The 23,664-nt window shown below is 33.5% G+C and overlaps 1 protein-coding gene across 2 annotated transcripts in view; it reads right to left on the bottom strand.

Moving 5' to 3' along the window:
• Positions 1–2,059: 2,059 nt before the first annotated feature.
• Positions 2,060–23,664, bottom strand: part of LOC114339437 (uncharacterized) — a 138,700-nt gene continuing 117,095 nt past the window's right edge. For both annotated transcript variants that reach the window (XM_050654717.1, XM_050654718.1), the window contains 4 exons: positions 19,782–19,952; positions 16,769–16,992; positions 8,584–8,968; positions 2,060–5,265 (listed from right to left, as the gene is read on the bottom strand). In XM_050654717.1, coding sequence (XP_050510674.1) covers positions 8,615–8,968; positions 16,769–16,992; positions 19,782–19,952 — 749 coding nt within the window. In that variant the 3' untranslated portion in view covers positions 2,060–5,265; positions 8,584–8,614. The remainder of the gene's footprint in view (positions 5,266–8,583; positions 8,969–16,768; positions 16,993–19,781; positions 19,953–23,664) is intronic.

Below are 23,664 nucleotides of genomic sequence, written 5' to 3'. Positions count from 1 at the left end.
TTTTAATGTAAAAAAATTAAAAAAAAAAGTTAATTTGATTTGTGATGAGGACACAAATGGCTATCCATTGCTGGCAGATAAAGAAATCGTTGAAATGGCAACAAAGGCGGACCAAACAGATTCAGAAGCTGACACAGACTTGGAATTTGACTGTAGCTATGTTGATGAACCTATTGTAACTGACAAAGATTTTCGTAAATAATCTAGAGAAGCTGCATCGCATATCGCACCCTGAGATGACAAGTGTCGTATCTTCCAAAACCAAGTTACGAGATAATCAAACTTTAAAGATTGCCACGGTTCCAGTAATTTTAATATCGGGTATAAGGTTAACCTTATATTTAACCTTAGAATTACTGGAACCATGGCAAGGTAACCTTATACCCGATATTAAAATTACTGGAACCGTGGCAATCTTTAAAGGTAGATTATCTCGTAACTTGGTTTTGTAAGATACGACACTTGTCATCTCAGGGTGCGATATGCAATAATAAATTCATCGAGTGGTATTCTCAACTAGAAGAAGCCAATAAAGTAGATTACATGATCTTATGCCGATTAAGAAATTCGCAAAATGTGAAGCAACAGTAAAACAAACAAAGATTTCAGAATATTATTTTAAATTGATTCGATTGTACGAACACAAATCCCTCTTATATTGTCAAACAAACCATACAAATGAAATTTGAGAGTTGTACTATGAATTTTTAATTTTTTTTAATGTTCTGTTAACCGTCTTTTCGATTATCCGTCATACCCTTAGTCCGGTGCCCTGACGGATAATAGAGGTTCTACTGTACTTATATACAACCGACAGGACCATCTAATATGCGTCAGTTCACAATTTTGTATTCAAACAACTGTCAGGAATGCAAAGGCAGTTAAAGGCAGCTAAACCAATGTGATTATGTATCTTCCTACTGTACATTTTGAGATTAATAAACGTTAGTCGCAGACAGAGCTGGCCAAACCCGGGTACAACTACCCAAATTGTGTACTCTAAGTACATTTTGGGTACTCAGTACCCAGTACCCCAGTACATTGTCAAATAAAGTACTCGGGTATGGGTAAAATATCTGGTACCCGCGTTTATTATACGCGTACATTTTCCGAGTACTTTTTGCAAGTCTGAACTTGTCGCTGCATGTGGGACAGCAAATTAATAGCAACACGCAAAACGCCGTTGTCAGTATCAGTCCATTCGCAAAGTCAAGCAAACGCCTATTCTCTTATGCCATAATAATTAATAGCCCTTCAAGAAATGCTCTGAAAAACTGATGAAACTTTGAAAAATTATCTTAAAAACCAATAAAATTAATCAGTGAGTGTGAGTGGTATTATACTGATTACAGTAAAACCTGTGTTACCGGCCACCTGCCAAAATCGACCACCTGTACTTACGGCAGGTTTCAAAATTCCGCAAACCAATTACAGTAGACTCCCTCTATAATGAGAACTGAAATGGGGGACTAATTACCTCGTTATAAGCGGATCTCGTAATATCAAACAACAATAATATTGAAATGTTTTGATGCCTCTTAAGTTTTTTGATGCCTGTCGATGGTCAACCTGAACAATGACATTTCGCCATCGTAAATTGTAAATTTCCTACAATATTCAATATCAGTCGATAGCTAAACAATAAGTTTATTACAGACGGTGGGGTTCATTGCAGCACCAGCCTCGGCCTCGATAATAACACAGATGTTTGGGCATTTTTATACAGGGTGTCCCGGAAAATAGTGCGTTCCTTTAAGGTATGGAGAGAATACACAATTTGGAACAAAAAAGTCCTATACCATTTTTTTCTAAAGTTAAGCGTTTCCAAAAAAAAGTTAACATTGTTTTCCATATACCTGTATTTTAATGTCTGGAAATTTTAATAAACTGGCAACATCGTACGCACTACGGCATAATAACATAATATGAACTCGTTTGTGATTGTGATTAACAGTATTTAAAATAATCCAACCTAATAGTAGGTAATACTACTTATGTATTTACTATTTGTTTACTAAAATTATTTTCTTTTGAAATGTATTGAAATACCTATTGCATAATTTTAAACGAATTACACATCTTTTAACATAAAAACACATCTTTTAACTAAACTAGTATTATGTATTTAGTAAGGTTTAAATGGGTTGAATGCTGAGTATTGCTGAGGGCTTTAACTGAATTACATAGTTTTAATAGTTTACAGTGGAACTTAAATACACCAGATAATGTCTCAGTAATTTGTTTACTTGTGAACTGAAATAACTAAGTTGTACTTACTTGAAAATAATTAATATACCGAATAGATGTTTCAAGTAACCTTTCACAAACACCATTCATAGGTAATAACATAATACACTCACTATTCGAAAACATTTTCAGCATTGACACTAAACAGGATTCTTTAAAACTAATATCTGTTTACTATCATCTTCTATCTATTTACATGGGACTGTCTATGCTTAAATTTGCGTACCGCACATAGTTGTCAGATTTAAATTTGGATACCAAAATACATTTTAATTTTTTGGTCAAACGGTTGCATTTAGAAAAAAATGTTATAAGAGTTTTTTGTTCTACATGGTGCCTTCTACCTATACCTTTAAGGAACGCACTATTTTCCGGGACACCCTGTATACAGGCAGTTGGGAACTGTGGTATTTATTTATAGCCATTACTGCCCTAAAAACAGGTAAAGAAACAAATTCTTCGATTTCATTTTTCCTCGTTATAACCAAATATGCCGCGTTATAGAGGTGTTATAGTTCAATAGGAACTTCATGGGACATCTAGTGTATCTCGTTATAAGCGAAAAACCTCGTAATATCCATGTTCGTTATAGAGAGAGTCCATCGTATATGTATATTCCCTTATTTATAACCTGCTATTTACGGCCACCTTTATAATACGGACTCGGCCAAATAATCACATATTTTTAAAGCCCATTTTATAGAAATTGAATGTCAATGTTGGACAAAATAATTTTGTTAAAATAGTTTTGTCTATTTGTTGATGGAAATTCCCAGTACTATTTATTAGAACCTATTGTATCTACCTAAACAGGAGATTAAATAACCTGCATCGGGTCGGTGGTCACAATAGGTTCTTAAAATCCTATAATAAAATGTCGTAAAAGTGTTGTAAAAGAGAAAAGTTTGTCACTATTTATATGATTACAATTTACAAAAGTTGGCCGAAGAATATGGTGTAAAAACTCAAATTATCAAAGGATATAAAAAAATAAAAGTGGGTTGAAAAATTCTTAACTTTACAAAGTTCCAATTATCTTTTATGTCTTTGTGGACTACAAAAACTGGAAATACCGGCCACCTTTCTATATCGACCAATAGTTCCTTGATTTTTAGTGGCCGTTACTGACAGATTTTATTGTATTAATCAATGATCAATTTTTAAAATTCTTATTTTTTTTTATTTAAGTTGGAGTTGTACGTTAATTTATGTTTTCATGACTCATAAATAAATATGTTTAGAGAGGCAGAGATAATTAATACCTTCTTACCTTTTTTCGGGTTCTATATTCAAATGTACTCGAAATAAGTACCCAAGAAATTCGGGTAATTGTACTTTAAGTATTGTACTCTTAAGTACTTTTTTTGAGCAATGTACTCGTTCCTCAAATATGAAAAGTACCCGGTAATCTGTACCCAAGTACAATTTATCAGTACCCGGCCCAGCTCTGGTCGCAGAACTATGCAGAACTCGGTACCTTTTGATTGTATCTTTACAAAATTTCAAGTATGCATTTACGCATAGTTATGCATAAATTTTATGCATTTACTGTTATGAAATCTTAAGCCAACCTTTATCTTACATTCATACATACTTGAAAAAGAAGAATGTGCTTTACAGCGGTAAAATTAATAAACCACAAAACGTTTTACAGCGTTTTCAATATACGCGTTCTTGTTCACTGTCATTTCTGGCCAAAATAACGTTGTATATAGTTAACTTGTCCCTGAGCTATGAATAAGAATACATCCGGTTTGATCCTTATACCTGCGTATTACAACTCTACGATAGTATGAGAAAACAACTGTAAACATGAAAATCTCTAGATGGGGACTTTTTTATACCTCATAACCACGATTTCAGCATTTGAAACCACTGTGCGTTGGGTGAAGTGGTTCGGGAAAAAAATCTTCCTGAATGATTTGAAGACTTTGCAAATTGTAGTGTATTATACCGTTTTTAAACTAGGAGGAGTAAACTCAAAAGAGAGATTCACACCCGATAATGTCACTAGAAAAATCTCCAAATTCATCTTCTTGTTTGGTTTATCATGTCGACCTTCGACAGTAATCCATAAATATTATATTATACTAATACGTCGCTAAAGAGTTCTAAACTTTTTTATATAAAAGCAGACTAAATTTCTAAAAAGTAAAGGAATAACTTAATAAGGTTAATTAATATAACTTAATTAACCTATGAAATGCCAAGTGTCAAAATTTCATAACAGTGGAGTAAACTTGCCTAAGGTTGTACCAATTACAAACAAGCATTACGGCGCGGTACATTTGAATCACTCCTCCTAGTTTAAAAACATGGTATATAGCACAACTTTAGTAAACCAAAGAATAAGTGAATACGTATGTTAAAACATTAGCGCGTTACTCTTGTTCATGAAATTTTACTCAATTTCAATCAGCGATGCAGGGTATGTAAACAACGATTTTAATTGTTAAAGATGTTCAAAATTTATCTACTCATTCCATAGTAACAGTATACATATTATTAAAACCACTTTATCACTTTTTCTCTTTTCTCGATTATTAGTTTTTATTGTATAGTATATAAATTATCATAATCATTGAATACAGAGTTAATGTAAAAGATAATCCTATTAATTAAATTAATGAATAATTTAAGCAATTATGCATGTAACGATGCTCCAAGAATATTCGAAAACTAAACGAAATAATAATCTCTATTCTGTTGGTGACGACGTCGTCGGCAACTAATGTTTATATCTCCTGCATCGCTTATTGAATTTTAAAATAGATGCGTAAGTTGCCGGATTTTCGATTTGTCAGTTCCTCGTCTATAAATCCTTACCACTCTTAGATGACTACGATCCTCAGTGTTGCCTTCGCAACCATTATCCCTTCGCTGGTCGATGGAAGGTGAGAGTTGCGCTCGGAAAATCTTTTTTCGGGTGGTACGCCTACAGGACATTGTATAGGGGAGTTGAGAGCACCGGCGGTTCTTAAAAATTTCTACCATACTAGCATATAAAAACTGGCATACCTGCAAAAATATATTAAACATATAAAAAGGAAAGAATCCCTCTCATTGGCTGTATACCATAATAAAAATTACTAAAAAAGTAAAAATCTTCCCTTGTAAAAATGGTATATAATTTATTTAAAAATTGTTTCTAAAAAAGATCCAAGTTGGAGTCAAAGTAGGTACATCACAAGTACATCACAAACAAACGTTTTCGGACTAATCAGTCCATCATCAGGTTAGACCTAGAGATAAGTGTTCCGTTGGTGGTGTATTGACGGAAACAATTATGAAATTAAAGTAAGTGTAAAACAACGAACAGTAATATATTTATTTATTTTGGGTAAACAAGCGTGCTTCATTTATACCTCGTAAGGATTTATTTTAGCGAGGGTGTGACTGCGCTGCGTGCTCGCTGTGTCGATACTGACCGAGACCACAAACGCTATTATGTCATCATATATGCAGTTCTACCATGTGGCCAGAAAAGGCGATAAATTACTAAATCTGCCGTTTTAAAAGCTGAGAACCGTTTTTAAGAAGTTGACATAAAGACGCTGGCTCTTTATCTGGTACCGTAATCTATGAATTTTCGTTTCCCATACATAAACTAAACAGGCCATCAACATCTGGCTTTGTATTTAGGAGCGAAACACATGTGAATTTTAAAGGACCCATATTATTTTCCCTTAGAAAAGAAAGTTAATATTTAAAATTAGCTATTAAAAAAATAGTAAAATAATAATTGAAACGTGTCGCTATATAAGTAAACCACTGTCCACTGTATACAGTATACAGTGGTTTTCTCGACTTTGTTTTACGGAATGGAAGCTTGGACCTTGAATGCAGCGTCAATGAAAAACTGGAATCATGTAGGTGTACAGAAGAATTCTGAGAACATCATGGTCAGAACACGTCACAAACAAAGAGGTTCTGAGAAAGATTTATAAAGAAATGAAAGTCCTAAGGCTCGTTTTCACGCTACGTCTTATTGTACGTTTTGTGTGTCATGCAAAACGTACGACAAAACGTACGTTTTGTCCAGTGTATAATGTGGCGTGTAAACAGCAAAACGTACTTCTTATCGAAAAAATTAAATCCGCTGTTGGCTAGAAGCAGTGACGATTATACAGACAGGATCTAAATTATGGAATAAATTCATTTTCTCTAAAATGTATAAAATGGACGACTTTAGAGAAAGATCCCGAAACAGGTCGATTTTTATTTTCAAATTACAATTTTTTGGCATATATTTCATACTAGTGACGTCATCCATCTGAGCGTGGTGACGTAATCGATGATTTTTTTAAATTGGAATAGGGGTCGTGTGGCGCCTCATTTGAAAGTTTGTTCAATTCTCTATAAAATAATATAAACATTAATATAATTATTTATACAGGGTGGCCAAAATAATAATTTTTAAATTAAATTAATTGACGAAAAAAGAAGAACGTATGCATTTTATTTAACTCAAAATACATTCTATCGCCGTCAGAAAATAGAAAAAAAAAATGTTTATTTGGCAAATAAACATTCCTTTTCGCTTAAATTAAATGTTCAAACTACTAAGAGGTATGTGGGAGGCTGTTTGTGATTTAATTTAAAAGAAAAGAAAGGTTTATTTGTGAAATAAACACTTTTTCTATTTACTGACAGCCGTTCAATGTATTTTGAGTTAAATAAATTACATACATTCTTCTTTTTGCGTCAATTAATTTAATTCAAAAATTATTTTTTGGTCACCCTGTATAAATAATATTATCGTTTATATTACTGAATAGAGAATTGCACACCCTTTCAAATGAGATGCCACACGACCCCTATTCCCATTTAAAAAAAAATCATTGATTACGTCATCACGCTCAGATGGATGACGTCACTAGTATGGAATATATGCCAAACAATTGTAATTTAAAAATAAAAATCGACCTGTTTCAGGAATTTCTCCAAAGTCGTCCATTTTAGAGAAAATGAATTTATTCCATAATTTAGATCCTCTCTGTGTATGACGTCATTATTATATTTGGTCAGATGATAAATGGTAACTGACGTCTGTCGTAATAGTGTAGGTTAAATATAATGTCAAATTATTGTTTTCAAATTATATTTTATTTATTTAGTTTATAATTTAACAATACTTTATTTTTTCACCAATTTCACTTTCCCTGCCCTATCTTTGATTAGTCTTGTTGTATGGTGGGCTTAATTAGGCGTTAATTTTAAGAAATGTTGCTGGCTAAATGGGCACAGCTCACAAAGACCATAAAAGAAGAAAAAAAAATAAACAAACATCTTACTATATCGGACAATGTCAGTTTGACACTTATACAGTCCGTCTAATTTACTTACCGTTGCACGTCATTATTTACGTTAGAGATCTAAGTTGACATTGTTGCCAATTACAAAAAATTCTTGAATTCATTTTAAATCAAATACATCACATAATTTTTGCGGAAGTGGATTTTACAGCAAAGCAAATTAATATTCAATGTAAATAAATAAAAACTTTAGAAATAGAAAACAAGAATTAAGTTATAATTTTACGTTAAAGTACGTAAAAAAACAGTAAATATAAAGAAACAAATACTTATAGTAAAGAATAAAAACAAATATGAAGTGTCATCACCGCAACTGTCAAATAAATGTTTAACTTTTTTTGCACTGATATATTTATACATAACTTGAAAGATTTAGCAACTAACGCCATACTGTCTGTGTGCGCATGCGCGCAGAAAAATAAAGATTCACTCCCAATTGCGCCTAAAGAAGTATAACTTCAATAAAGAAATTCGTTTTTTATAAGTTTGCGTCATTTTTTTGTCGGACATTTAGTTTTTTAATAAACCTGTTTTATTTAAAAATTAAAAAAAGTAAAATTATGGCTTTTGTAATCGCGAAACATAACCTGCCGTAATTAACATATTTACGTTGTCGGACTAAAGAAACGAGGCTGTAAATTTGTCGAACAAGAGATCGACAATCTTTTGTAGAACAAAACAGTATCTCGCTAAGGTGACATCTTGCAGGTGTCGGACTCGACGATCGCTCCCTCCTTTTTGTCCGACAAAAATAATTTATTTTATTTTAACGTATAATCTTTTTGCAATAGTTTTGCAATATCAAAACATAACCGCGCTGAAGCTACAGGTTTAGGTATTGATCGTGCAGAAACGCGTCCAACCTGCACTCTGAAATTTTTCAGAAAGTGGTAGACTCGCTCAAAAGAAACAGTTGAAATAAAACCATTTTTAAGACTTGTGTTATCATTAAAAAAAAAGGTCGGTGTACTGGGGACTATAGATAAAAACCTTATTTTATCAGAAAATCTAATATACAAACCTCAACATATTCAACATCAATTTATCACAGGTTATTTTCTCGTGGCCCATGACATCAAAGATTCAGCAGATATTCTTATCGTTTTATCATCGGGACTAGACAACTGCATTTCGTCGAACCTAAAATGGTCCACCAACAAGGTTTTTATGGTGCGATGTGTATTTGCATAAGTCCATTGAGTACTGTCTATCAGTTCAAGATAATCCAGTTCTCCTTCAGAAACACGCGATACACTAATAACTATCGTGAGTCCCGGGGGTAATTTGATCTTCTGTGAGTTATAGGTCTTCAAAGACAATCGCATCTTGTAGAAATATTGTTCAAGAAACAGCTGAATCTCTGTCTCGGGCATACTTACTTCGATTTTAATCATTGATTCTTGACCCTAAAAGGACAGTTTTGGATCAGTGCTCAAGAGTACAATGTTACGTTTATTTTATAAAAGCCGACCGCTGTTTAGACAAAGGATTACATATCATCCATTCTACATTTGTCGCTGTTTGGAGTTCAGGAAAATAATTGCCATCTGATTGCTGTACCTCAATTTATATCCCGCTACACAAAAAAGGAACTACTACCAGATGTCAAAACTACCGCACATTGTCACTAATAACAATAACATGCTAGTAAAATATTGACAGATTAAAAACCTATCTACGTTACCAAATGCCTCAGGAACAAGCGGAGTTTGTAAAGGGTAAAGGTACACGGGAACAAATCCTGAACCTGAGACAACTCATTGAAAAGTCTAGAGAATTTCAAGTACCTATGATTATATGCTTCGTTGACTACCAAAAGGCATTTGATTGTGTAAGGTGGATAAATATGTGGTCCATTTTAATAGAAATGGGCACACCAATGCACCTGGTGACACTTATTAAAAATCTGTACGACTAGATCAGTCCAATATAGCAACAGTACGACTAGATCAGAAGTTCTCAAACCAATTCAAGACCGAGAGAGGTGTTAAACAAGGATGCGTGTTGTCACCTGACTTATTTAACATTTATGGGGAACATATCATGAGGATGGCTTTAGAAGGATGGACCTGTAGAGTAACAGTAGCTAGCAGGAAAATCAAAAAGTTGGTCTGAAAATCAATAAAGCTAAGACAAAAATAATGGTGGTCGACAGATCCGACACTATTTAACTGACTAACATGTTACAGGAATACGAGATAGTAAACACCTTTGTCTATCTCGGGTCTAGTATAACCACAGTATATAGAGGTTCCACAGTAAAACCACTCCTCGGTCGGCGCTTTGATCTCAGGAAGTAATACCGGCAAAGTACGAAATTGATAATTCACCAGTGGTGGATGCGGGCGGAGGCCGCACGCTCCTTTGGTTAACCTTACAGAGCCGTACTAAAACTGTCTGGCCCTACTACTATTATTTATTCAAATAAAAAATGCGGTTTCCCATATTTTAACTGTTAATATTACAAAATAAAGGGATTAATAAATGAAAAACAATATCACAATTCAATGTTTATATTTCAACGGCGTTTAAAATATCAACGGTATTGCGCAAGTTTTAAATTTCAATGGTTTTTAATGTATTGTACACGTCATATAAACGTTAAATAAAAAGGAGGTTAATCTCGAAGCTCTCACGGCATTACTATACTCTGTTTTTAAACCAGGAGGAGTAATTCAAATTTACCGCGTCGTAACGCTTGTTTGTAATTCGTCCAACGGCAGGCAAGTTTACTCCACTGTTATGAAATTTTGACACTATTGACATTTATGAAATTTTGTTACTATTGGCATTTCATAGGTGAATTTGGTTATATCGGCGATTTTTTGTGTTTTCTGCATTATTCGTTTAGTTTCAGTTGTAGTCTGCAAAAAATTAATTAAATTTTGCAATAGTCCTACTTTTCATCAAATCAATCAAGTAATGTGTAAGAGTATATCAATTAAAATTCAAACTGCTAAAAAGTGAACCATTTATTATGTAAAAGTTTTACATGGTTTTACAGTAAAACCAAATCTTAAAATCACAGTAAATGAACGGAAAAAGTGTTTTAATAGTCTCGAGAAGCCTTTTATAATTTATGGTGATTTTTAGCCACAAATTTAAATACAAAAAATTTCTCTTCGTCTTTCTTATTTTTAACAATTTCAACATTTTTTTTTAATAAATTAAACGAATATCAACTATTCTAATTGGGAAATAAGCCACAATTTAACTTGAAAAAATAATTTTATTAACGTTTCGACTTGTATCTTAAGTATTTAAAAAACTACACGTAACATTTTACTATTTCCAATAATAATGATTCTATTCTGTTAAGGTGGTTAAATAGGCAAATTCAAAATTATATACGTACCTATCAGCTTCCTTGGAAAATTGGAAAAAACTGTAGTTACAATTTTTTGAATTGTTCGTGCACATTTTCGCTGAACACCGACTAATACCACTTCGAATTTTACTCATGTTCAACTTCACAATACTAAAAATTATTCACAAAAACTAACTCAATTTATGCAAAATCCCGTACGTTCCCGTTTAACCCGTACGTTCCTACTCGACTAGCAATGGAAGAATGGTTCTCGGACGACCAGGAAATATGCGCAGTCGCCCTGCGCGTTGAAAGATTTTACTTCCAATTTTTCGGAGTGGTTCTACTGTGGAACCTCTATATACTGTGGTATAACTAACGATGGTAACTGTGAAGCAGAAGTTCGGAGACGTATTGGTATGGCAAAAAATGCGATGAGTCACCTAACTAATGTTTGGAAAGACAGATATATCTCTCAAAATATCAAGATAAGACTGGTGAATGCCCTTGTATTCTCAACATTTCTATACGGGGCAGAGACTTGGACTCTTCCCGCACACGAGCCCCAAAAAATTGATGCCTTTGAGATGTGGTGCTGGAGAAGAATGCTGCGCATACCTTGGACAGCTCATAGGACAAACGTTTCCATTGTAAACCAACTCAAGATTAAAAAAAGGATGTCCACAATATGTCTGCAACGAATTCTGCAATTATTTGGTCACGTGATTCGCAGAGGTGACGATTAGTTTGGAGAGATTAATTGTTTCTGGAAACGTTCCGAGAAGATCAAGAGGACGATCACCAACTAGATCGTCCGACCCAATTAAGAATTCAGCTGGCAACTCATTCTGCGAAGCTCTTAGAGCAGCTGAAGATAGAGACCAATGGAAACAAATTGTTAGGAATATTGGAAGAAATCACGATCCTCAGTAATGGGGAAACGACAAGAGAGAGATAACCGTTCTTTTATGAATGTTGAGTCTAACAATTTCTTTATATGGTCCTTCTAGCAGGATATCAATGCCTCAGAAGCCAATCGGTGTGAAGCCAAGTCTGAATTGCAATTACTGAAAGTAATTGCAAAAATATAAGTAGTTATTAAAAACAAATAAACCGTCTTTATTTATCATAATATGGGTAACATATTCATAAATACAAACAAGCAAATAATAATATTATTATTGTTAAAGACTATAGATTTAAGTTAGTTTATTATTTTTGTTAGATTTTGTAACTAGGCACACGCCAACCTTAGAAACAATTTCAATTTGTATTTTGTCAACCTGACACAAAAAACTTTCATTCATATTCACGATTAAAAGCAGTCTAAAAATTTTATCATGCTGATTTTTATTTGAAAAGTATATACAAAACAACGTTGAACTACCCATAAAAAGATACAGTCCACTTGAAGAAGAAGTTAAACAACAAATACAAACAATTATATATAATAATATCTGTTGTATTATCTACCTTAAACAAGATTATAAAAAAGAAGAAGAGTTCGTTTTGACTATTGACTTTTATAAGATGTTATTACGTTTTGATTGACGGATAAGTTTGTAACAATACATTTTCAACGATTTAGACGAGGGTGTGACCTTGATAAAGCATCTGATGGAAAACAAATTGATGTGTTAATTTATAATATGGGGGTAAGAGCTCAAGAAATATTCTCATCATTTTCACCAGTTCCAACTACATGATGAGACATTAAAACAATTTGAAGATTATTTTATACCCCGTAGAAATATTATCTATGAAAGGGCCAAATTCCTAAATCATAAGCAAGGGAGTGATACTACAGAGAAATTTATTACTGACTTACATAGTCTATCAAAAACATGTGATTGGGGGACTTTAAACAATGATATGGTTTTATTAGTGTTGATTATCGGAATGAGAGATACAAGCATAAGTGACAAACTGCAACTTGATGCTGCACTTACTCTCGAAAAAGCTGTAACCTGTCTAAGACAACATGAAGAGCTGATCCGTCAAAAACAAAAACCTAAATGAATCAAATGTTTCTGCTATAAGAGAACAATCAACTTACAAAAAATCACAGAAGCCCCAAAATTGCCAACAGTCAAGTAAAGGTGAGAAAACGAAAAAATGCCCTAGATGTGGATATGATTGGCATGATAAATTAGCAAACTGTCCTGCAAAAATTGCTAAACGTGGTACATGCAAAAATGAAGGACACTACAGCAAGATGTGTTATAAAAATAAAAAGTCCAAAAACAAAAATGTACATGCCATTCAGCAAGATTCAGAGCCTGATAGTGACGAAAACTCTTATGTACATGAAATTAAAGCGAGTGATGACAGGAATGTGTGGACACAAAAACTACAAGTAAGCTGCAAAGAGAGAATGCTTGAACCTATCACATTCAAACTGGATACTGCTGCTGATGTAACAATGGTACCTGTCCAAGTGCTGAGTAATGTAATAAATGAACTACCTCTAAATGAATCTTCGAATAAAGTATTTAGTGCAAAAAGCAAGAAAGATTCAAAATACTAGGTACAGTAAAATTAAAACTAAAATATAAAAATAGGGAAATTACAGAAAATGTATTTATCTCTGAAGAGATTGATGTCCCATTGTTGAGTAGAAAAGCATGCCAAGGCTTATATTTAGTAAAAAGAATTTATTCTATAAGCACTGAGACAAATTGGGTCGCAGAATACTCCTCATTATTCCAAGGACTAGGCAATATGGAAGGTGAATACAAAATTGAAATAAAGGAAAATGCTGAACCATATGCTATTTCTGTACCAAGAACTGTTCCAGTTCCATTGAGAGACCAAGTAAAGGAAGCTTTGGAAGAAATGCAGAGAAATGGTGTCATTGTTCCTGTAGATCATGCGACCGAATGGTGTGCCCCAATGGTAGTAAACATAAAGAAAGGAGGAAAAGGGGTCCGTATCGATCTGTCAAGATTAAATAAAAGTGTCAAACGTCAGCTTCACCCAATTCCCGTAGTAGAGCTACAACTTGCAGAGATTAGAGGGGCTAAATACTTTAGCAAACTTGATGCAAATCATGGATTCTGGCAACTTAATTTAGCCGAAGAATCAAGAGACTACACAACCTTTTTAACCCCATTTGGAAGATTTAAATTCCAGAAATTACCTTTCGGCATTACATCGGCACCAGAGGAATTCCAGAAAATAATGTCACGAGTCCTTGAAGGAGCAAAAAATACTCTAGTCCATATGGATGATGTGCTGGTTTGGGGAAACACAAAAGAGGAGCACGATGACCGCCTAAGAGAAGTGCACGAGAGAATCAAAAAAGCACGTATAACCTTGAATAAGGGCCAAACTGAATTCTGTAAGCAGAAAATCGATTTCTTGGGATTTGTGTTGTCGAAGGATGGGGTAGCACCAGATCCAGGCAAGGTAAAAGCAATTGTAGACATGGAAGCACCAAAAAATGTCAAGGAAGTTCAACGCCTTATGGGTACTGTAACATTCCTAGCGAAATTTATCCCTAATAGGAGTGAGATTATGCAACCAATTACAAGTTTAGTTAGTCCAAGCAATGCATTTCTATGGGGCCCAGCACAAAAAGAGGCGTTCCAGAAAATAAAAGAATTGCTTATATCAGCACCTTGTTTAATAATGTATGATGCAAATAAACCTACAATCCTATCCAGTGACGCTTCTACCAAAGGACTGGGAGCTGTATTACTTCAAGTTGAAGGTGGTCATAAGAAACCTGTAGCATACATCTCGAGGACTTTGACTCCAGCTGAACAAAATTATGCAAACATAGAAAGAGAAGCACTAGCTCTGACCTGGGCAAGCGATCGACTAAAGAGTTTTCTGATAGGAAAACAATATACCATAGAGACCGATCACAAGCCACTTATACAAATATTTAAAACTAAGCATCTCGATGATCTGTCCCCAAGACTTCAAAGGTTTAGAATGCGCATGATGCGTTATGACTACAATATTGTATATACCCCAGGGAAAAATTTATATATTGCTGATACTTTATCTCGTAAACCCATACCTTCAGAAGATGACAAAGAATTAGAAGAAGAAATCGATGCCTTCATTCATGGAGTCACTCTTGCAGGTATTCACACATCTGACGAGAATGTAACACGAGTTGCTAACTCACAAAGCAATGATCAAACCTGTAATCAACTGAAGAACTACATAATGGGAGACTGGCCTCACAAGTCTGCATTATCAGGTGATGTTAAACCATACTACCCAGTACGTCATGAACTATCAGTTGTGGATGGTATCCTTCTTAGAGGAAACCGTATGATCATTCCATGTGAGCTCAGGGCAATGATGTTGGAAAAATTGCACGCTGGCCACTTTGGAATAACTAAAACTCGTCGTCGTGCTCTGGGAACGATGTGGTGGCCAGGAATTTCTCAAGAGATAGAAGCCAAAGTAAGATCTTGTCCTATCTGTATTCAAAACTCGACAAACTATCATGAACCTTTATTGCCAGCTAAATTTCCAGATTATGCATGGCAAGTGATATTAATGGACCTTTTTAAAACTGAAGGAAAATGGTATATCGTCGTAACTGATAACTATTCCAGATTTTTTGAAGTACTTCCTGTTCAGAACATGAGATCACAGGAAGTAATAAACATCTGCAAAACAATATTTGCAAGATATGGTATACCACAGTTGGTTTGTTCCGACACTGGAACACAATTTCATGCTGTTGAAACATCAGAGTTCCAACAGTTCGTAAGAGAATGGGGGTTCTCTACATCGAGAAGTAGCCCACAATTCCACCAAGCAAATGGCGCAGCAGAAGCTGCTGTAAAAGTCGCAAAAACCTTAATAAAGAAGAATAAGAACAACATAGAGATAGCACTTCTGTCCTATCGAAACACACCACTAGAGAACGGATTCAGTCCATCCGAAATGATGTTTGGAAGAAAATTGAGAGATAATCTACCATCAATCGCATTAGCTGAATTGAAATCATTAAAAAAGCTAGTAAGCGCGGAGAGGAAGTACCGCTCGAAATATAAAAAATTATATGATGGAAAACATGGACCGAAGAATTTGAGTCGACTTTAAATTGGTGACTTTGTATGGATCACAGACCTGAAACGACATGGTGAAATCATTAACGAAGTTAATCCAAGATCATACATAGTTAAGACCGCCATAAGCACCATAAGGAGAAACCGTTTTCATCTGATCCCTGCTCCATATCTAAGCAGTATCCCCGATGGAGTATTGAAACAACTGCCAGGGATTCAACAAACAAATTCGACTCCAGAAACTACACCGACTACTCAACAACTAACATCCCAAAGACCAACAAACATTGAGAAAGGTAGTCAGGAAGTGGAAAGTCACCCAACTCAACCCAAAACGCCTGTACGACTTCCAACGCCAACGAAAACTGATGGACCATTTAATATTGAGCAGAGTAAGAATACAACGCGCTCTGGGAGAGCGGTTGTCAGACCTTTACGCTATCGTGAAGATTAGTCAGTAGTTATGTTGAAGATGTATCATCTTGAGGGGGATGTTGTATTACCTACCTTAAACAAGATTATAAAAAAGAAGAAGAGTTCCTTTTGACTATTGACTTTTATAAGATGTTATTACGTTTTGATTGACGGATAAGTTTGTAACAATACATTTGTATTTTAATTAAAATAAAACTATTAAAATTAGTCTTAACTTCTATAAAGAGTTAATCCAGAGAACGAATAAAACAATATGTGTTGTATCTCAAAAGTCATTTTTAGGGAGAATGTGTCTTACACCGTTTGACTTCTGAGGCATCCATATTCAGCTCGAAGGACCATATAAAATAATGATAACATGGTTTTTTCACAACAGTTCACTCGTGGTTGAGCTGACTTGATTATAGATAATAGATTTGTGTACTTACAGATATCCTGGGATATATCCCCATCATACACCCACATTCGAAATATTTCAACCTTTGATCAATTAATTTTGATCGCGGTGCCATGGTAACGATAAAAGCACGCAGTTTGTCGATGTCCATATTTTTGCAAAATACCTCTGTACTCAAGGAAAAGTGGCTAAGATACGACCAATCTTTTTGTTTAAATACATTCTTCAGCATCGAATTGAAAGGCTTACGGGCATCTGAAAACAACAATATTTGTACAATCAACCCCGTGATGTATCACTAAGTTAAATATATCGTAAATTTATCCTGTTATGTAGTTAAGTATGTAAAGTTATCTAGATAACTTATAATTGTCGAATTGGTGTGATATCATATTTAACTTAGCTACACTGCGCGTCAGAGAAAACGGGCACCCGACAAAATCGGTCATTTTTGATGTCTCGTATTTCCTAAACCTGTTGTCCGATTTAAGTGATTTTTTTAAATAATATCGCTGTAATAATGTTGTTGCTAGACAGGTAAATTGACATTGTATACCAGGTGTACCAAACTGTTTTTTTTTTCTAAAAGTTCACTACACCCTGTGGAATATTCTAGCATTTATAAAATACTGAAAAAAAACTCAACTATAGCTTCAGGTTTTCTTAACATTCTGTTTTTTGATTCATTCGCTTATGTTAGATAATAAAAAAGTTAGGTACTTTAATAACTAGCCATGTTCTTCATCAATACAGGGTGTTTCTAAATAAGTACGACAAACTTTAAGGGGTAATTCTGCATGAAAAAATAATGACCGTTTGCTTTATAAACATATGTTCGCAAATGCTTCATTTCCGAGATACGGGATGTTGAATTTTTTCTTACAAAATGACGATTTATTTATTGCTCTAAAACCGGTTGAGATACGGGTCATAAAATTCTCATATGACCCGTATGCACGCCAATGGTGAATATAAAATTCTTATTTGTATATCAAAAAATTCGCAATAACTCTTAAAACCTACCAAATTTAATCTAGATATCTTAACCGGTTTTAGAGCAATAAGCAAATCGTCAGTTTGTAAGAAAAAATTCAACATCCCGTATCTCGGAAACGAAGCATTTGCGGACATACAGGGTGATTTATTAGTGGGGTAAAGCTCTATAGATGCGCTATAGTAATAGATGGCAATAAAATTTTTCAAGGTTTTATACTTTTAATGATTATTTTTGAAATTTCTCATTATGACTTTTTTCTTGTACATTTAGGTATACATTTAGGTATACAGTAAAACCTCCGTTAACCGAAATAATTGGGGGAGAGAGCGTTTCGGATAGCAAAGAATTTCGGTTAAAAATAACATTGTTTTTTGTATTCTTCTTGTATGAAATTACATAGTATTTTGGGCAAAGTTAGTATTAAAAAATACTGTGAGCTGATTTCATAATGTGTTGTATATTTAATTGCGTTCTTTAGCTGTATGAAAGCAATGTTGACAAATTAAGATCGAATTGTTTCCGTTTTGCGAGAAAAATTTACTTTTTATTGACCAAATTATTGAACTGTAAGCTGTTTCGGTTAAGCGATGTTTCGGTTAATAAGATTTCGGTTAACAGAGGTTTTACTGTATACAATGTTGAATAAAAAAGCTTATTTTCTTTAATTTAAAATGGTGTATTGAAAAAAATTCTAGGACTATTTTTCAACAAGATATCCGTAGGATATCCAAGGGTATCCGTAATTTGAGAAAAATTATTATTTTTTTATTTTTTTCAACTAGAAATATATAATTACACATTATAACATAATTTTTAATTCCAAATAACTTTTCTTAATAACACTTTTCGATATTGTGAAATATAAAGGTACTTTACTCTTGGGCGAAATTCATATTTTTTAACATACCTCGTTCACTATTGATAAAATATTATATCTGATGATTGCATCAGAGCATTTTATTAACAATATTTTTTTTTTCATAAAGTTAATAATAAAAATTTTTCCAATGGTGCCAACTTAGTGGGACCTATTGCATATGTGTATTATGTCACAATTTGAAAAAGCATATCTTGTTTAAAAATAGTCCTAGAATTTTTTACAATACACCAAAAGTAAAGAAAATAAGCTTTCTTTTTTATTGTACAATGTATATACCTAAATATACAATAAAAAAAGTTAATGAGAAATTAAAAATAATCCTAAAATATCAAAAATCATTAAAAAGTATAAAACTTTGAACAACCATAATACCATAATAGTATCCAACCATATCTTGCTTAAAAATAGTCATACAGACTTTCACAGTAGACCATTTTAAAGGTAATTGACTTTTCTTTCTATTAAATGTAACATTGTAAAAAAGTTACAGAACAATGTTTCAGAAGTAACAAGAAAAATGGGCCAAAATCGCTGTGAGTGGCGAACTTTGAAAAATCATATTTTGGAAACTATAAATCACAGAGACTCTATCCAAGTCATTTTAAAGAGGAAGGATGAAGTTTTTTTTGTGTGAAGCAATGCCTATACCTATATTTCCGTGGAAAAAATGTATGGGGCAAAAACCAAAATTGCTATCTTTAATATTTTTTTCCTTGCCTTTCGTTTGAATAAATTTTTGTAAAAAAAAAATATTTTTTACTTCAAAATGTGATGTTTCGATAGTAAATTGAACCTGGAACAATTTTTCTGTAGACGTGTTTGTACCAAAAGTGCATAGAACTCACCCTAATGCACCCTGTGCCTAGGGACTAATTTACCCCTTTCTCAAAAACGCACCATTTTAAATGGTAGCACTCCGCGGTTTTTACATATTTAATGGTCCATTGACTATATGAAACAATAAAACCCCGTTAACGTTGTAGTTCCTTTCTAAAATACATAATCAATAGCTTATAGTTGTGTACTACATTTAAAAAAAAATGGATCATAATGTATTGTGTTGTTCTATAACCTTCAAATATGTCAAATATCATGTCAAATTGAAATAAAAATTAATGATGAACATAAAAAAAATTTATTGTCACAAAAAAATACTTTAATGCTTACCAAATCCATATAGATGCGTCGAGAACATATGATTGTATAATCCGAATAACTCTGGTTTCGCATACGTCTTGGCACGCTCTAGAAATATGTTTAGCAAACTGTTTCGATTTTGCAAATCCATTTTGTTATTATTAAGGGGCCAATTTTGCGGGTGCTCCATCAACTTCAATCCTAAAAAGAAACACAGTTTTTTTGTTATACAGAGTGTCCAGAAACTCTACCGACAAACGAATACAGGAGATTCCTCAGATAATTTTAAGACAATTTAACCCAATTCACTTAGTCCGAAAACGCTTCCTAAAACCAAGCGTCCACAGACCCGCATCGTACGCAACGGATTTTAGTTTGCCTTACAATGATTGCCGATAATGCGATCCGTATGATGCGGATCAGTGGACGCGGTTACATAAGTTTCTGTACAAGGCAAACTAAAATCCGTTGCGTACGATGCGTCCGATGCGGGTCTGTGGACGCTTGGCTTAAGGGAGCTAGAGCTATTTGAAGATGGCGTCTGGTAATTAGTTTTTCTTAAATACCTCCGGAACGCTTCTATTTAGAAAATCAAAAATTGGTATGCATATTTATCTTCTAGAGATAAATCGATTCCATCCATTGTAAATTTCTAGTACCGGTCATAGGCGTCCGTTTTGGGTAGGGCAACGGTTACTTTATCGCATAACTTTTTTGTCTTTAACTTTTAAGCATTTTTTACTCTGGATTATTAAAATGTGAGGTATTCTTGTATTAAAAGGTACTCTTGTTTTAAGTCGATAGGATACACCTTTTTCTATAAAAATTGATTTGAAAATTTTTTGTTCCTTAAATTTCAAAAAAAAAATTCAAAAAAAAACTGTTTAGAAAAACGAAAACTTGTACGTTTAATTATATTGCAGAGATGAATCGATTTCATTAATTTCGAATTTCAAGTATGCGTCGGTTTTGGGTAGGTCAACGGTTATTTTATCGCATAACTTTTTTGTCTTTAATTTTTAAGATTTTTGTCACTAGATTATTACATTATGAGGTATTCTAGGAGTAAAAGTTACTCTTGGTTTAAGTTCGTAAAATACACCGTTTTTTTGAAAAAAATTTTCAATTTTTTTTCAAATTCAAGAGACGAAAAATTTTCAAATCGATTTTTCTAGAAAACGGTGTGTCCTACCGACTTAAATCAAGAGTACCTTTTAGTACTAGCATACCTCACAATTTACTAATCCAAAGTGAAAAATGCTTAAAATTTAAAGACAAAAAAGTTATACGATAAAATAACCGATACCCTACCCAAAACGGACGCCTATGACCGGTATTATAAATTCGCAATGGATGTAATCGATTTATCTCTGGAAGATAAATATGCATACCAATTTTTGTTTTTCTAACTAGAAGCGTTCTGGAGGTATTTAAGAAAAACTAATTACAAGGCGCCATTTTCAAACAGCTCTAGCTCCCTTAGGAAGCAATCTCGGACAAGGTGAATTTGGTTAAATTGTCTTAAAATTACCTGAGGAATATCCTGTCTTCGTTTGTCGGTAGAGTTTCTGGACACCCTGTATATCCACAAACTTCCAATCTGTTTGAAACAAACAAATTGGAAGTAAAACTCGATTTCTATCAGTCAGAAGAAAAGGCAGGATTTCGATCGGAACACGGAACAAACGACCACTTGCAATGCCTTAATAGAGTCGAAAAATCTATCGAATATAATAGACCACTTTCTCTTATCTTTGTCGACTTCCACAAAACACTGACATAGTGGAAAGAGTTGCTATCTTAAAAGCACTATCAGAATGCAGAATGGATCACAGATATGCGAATATTATTCGAAATATATAAGAAAATGCGACAACAATTGTTGACCTCCATTGGATTACTGAGAACATAAAAATTGGCAGAGGGGTGCGGCAGGGAGATACCTTGTCGCCAAAACTATTTATAATAGTCATGGAGTACGTATTTAAGTGGAAATCAAAGGGTATTAGCATCGATGGAAAGATATTAAAATTATCTCCGATACGCCGATGACATTGTTCTCATAATAGACGACTAAGGAGAAGCTAGGGTTATGCAACAACAACTACAGCAAGTAACACAGAGAGTCGGTTTAAAGATAAACTATGGCAAAACAACAATGATGACCAACCTCGTCCCCAATGAGCTAATAGAGGTCGAGAAGTCGCCCATAGAACTTGTGGAAAGGGAATAAGGTTCCGTGTGTCACGGAATAAGGTTAAAGCGAGACAACCAAACATGTGAGCTACTCAGAAAAATAAGTTTAGGTTGGGCTACATTCGAAAAATGAGAAACGTGTTCAAAACAAATATACCAATCAATTTAAAAAGGAAAGCTTTTAATACTCGTATGTCGTCTTCCACCAGGTATTTAAATCGTGATATTTTATGTCGTACGCCATACGACAGGGTATAGTTATAAAACTGAAAAGGGCCTAGCCGGGTAAGATGATGAAAAGTGCCCCCAACTCGATTCGAATTCCATATAGGTCACCGTTTAGCATATATAGGGAAACTAACTTTCTGAAATTTTTAGCCCCCTAGGTGGTCATGTGACCCACCTAGAGCCTAACTAGGGTTTTTGTTTTTATTTTTTATCTCAGCCGCATCGAGAACTAGCGAAAAACTTAAATAAAAAACTTGTAAGCTTTAAAAAGTTCTGTCCGAGAAAAGTTCTTTTTAATTCTTGGCGGGAAATTTAAATTTTAGAACGATTTTAAAATTTTAAATGAGTATAAAAAAATAACTAAGACATTCGTTTTCACGAAAAAAATATATAACGTGTATTTTTGCATAATATTTCACCCTGAATTTTTTCTAATTTTTAAAATTGGTGAAACGCACCTTTAAAAATAAAAAACCGCATTTTTTCGGTTTTTTTTTTCGTTTCTTGATACAATTTTATACATATTTTTCAAAAAAGGTAACACCGTCACTAGTATATGTAAAAAATTGAAAAATAATTGGGGTTTGCTTAATAAAAATTTTTTGTAATGCCATCCATTTTCAAGATACAGGGCGTTGAAGAAAACAAAATTTTACACATTTTTTACGATTTTGCCGAAACTACTGGCAACATTGTAATACAATTTGGTGAGTCTTAAGAGGTAGTTGTTGTGCATTTTTTGCATCTTCTCATTTTTTCATACGACGCGCCGTTTTCCTGCAAAAAAATAAAACATCTTAACGCTTCCAAAGTATTCGAATTAGTTTTTATAATGGATGTACAAGTTCATGTAGATACAGAAACTACTATTAGAAGTTCGAATACTTTGTAAGGGTTAAGATGTTTTGTTTTTTGAAAAAAAATGGCGCGTCATATGAAAAAATAGGAAGATAGATTTTTTGTCACAAATTTAACGAGGAATTCAAAAACGATTGTTAATTTCAAATATGTCAGTGGCGTACTATCTTTTTTCTTTAAAAAGTTCAGACCATTACCCGTATGCGTGCCAATGATAAATATAAAATTCTTAATTGTATGTCAAAAAATGCACAACAACTACCTCTCAAAGCTCGCCAAATTTTATTACAATGTTGCCAGTAGTTTCGGCAAAATCGTAAAAAATGTGTAAAATTTTGTTTTCTTCAACGCCCTGTATCTTGAAAATGGATGGCATTACAAAAATTTTTTATTAATTAAACCCCAATTATTTTTCAGTTTTTTACCTATTCTAGTCACGGTGTTAGCCTTTTTGAACAATATGTATAAAATTGTATCAAAAAACGAAAAAAAAAAAACCGAAAAAATGCGGTTTTTTATTTTTAAAGGTGCATTTGACCAATTTTAAAAATTTGCAAAAATTGAAGGTGAAATATTATGCAAAAACACACGTTATATATTTTTTTCGTGAAAACGAATGTCTTAGTTATTT

Source organism: Diabrotica virgifera, chromosome 6 (assembly GCF_917563875.1).
Source record: "Diabrotica virgifera virgifera chromosome 6, PGI_DIABVI_V3a".
Classification (NCBI taxonomy): Eukaryota; Metazoa; Arthropoda; class Insecta; order Coleoptera; family Chrysomelidae; genus Diabrotica; species Diabrotica virgifera.
Note: the sequence above shows the minus strand (reverse complement) of the source record. Positions and strands in the feature narration are given on the sequence as shown.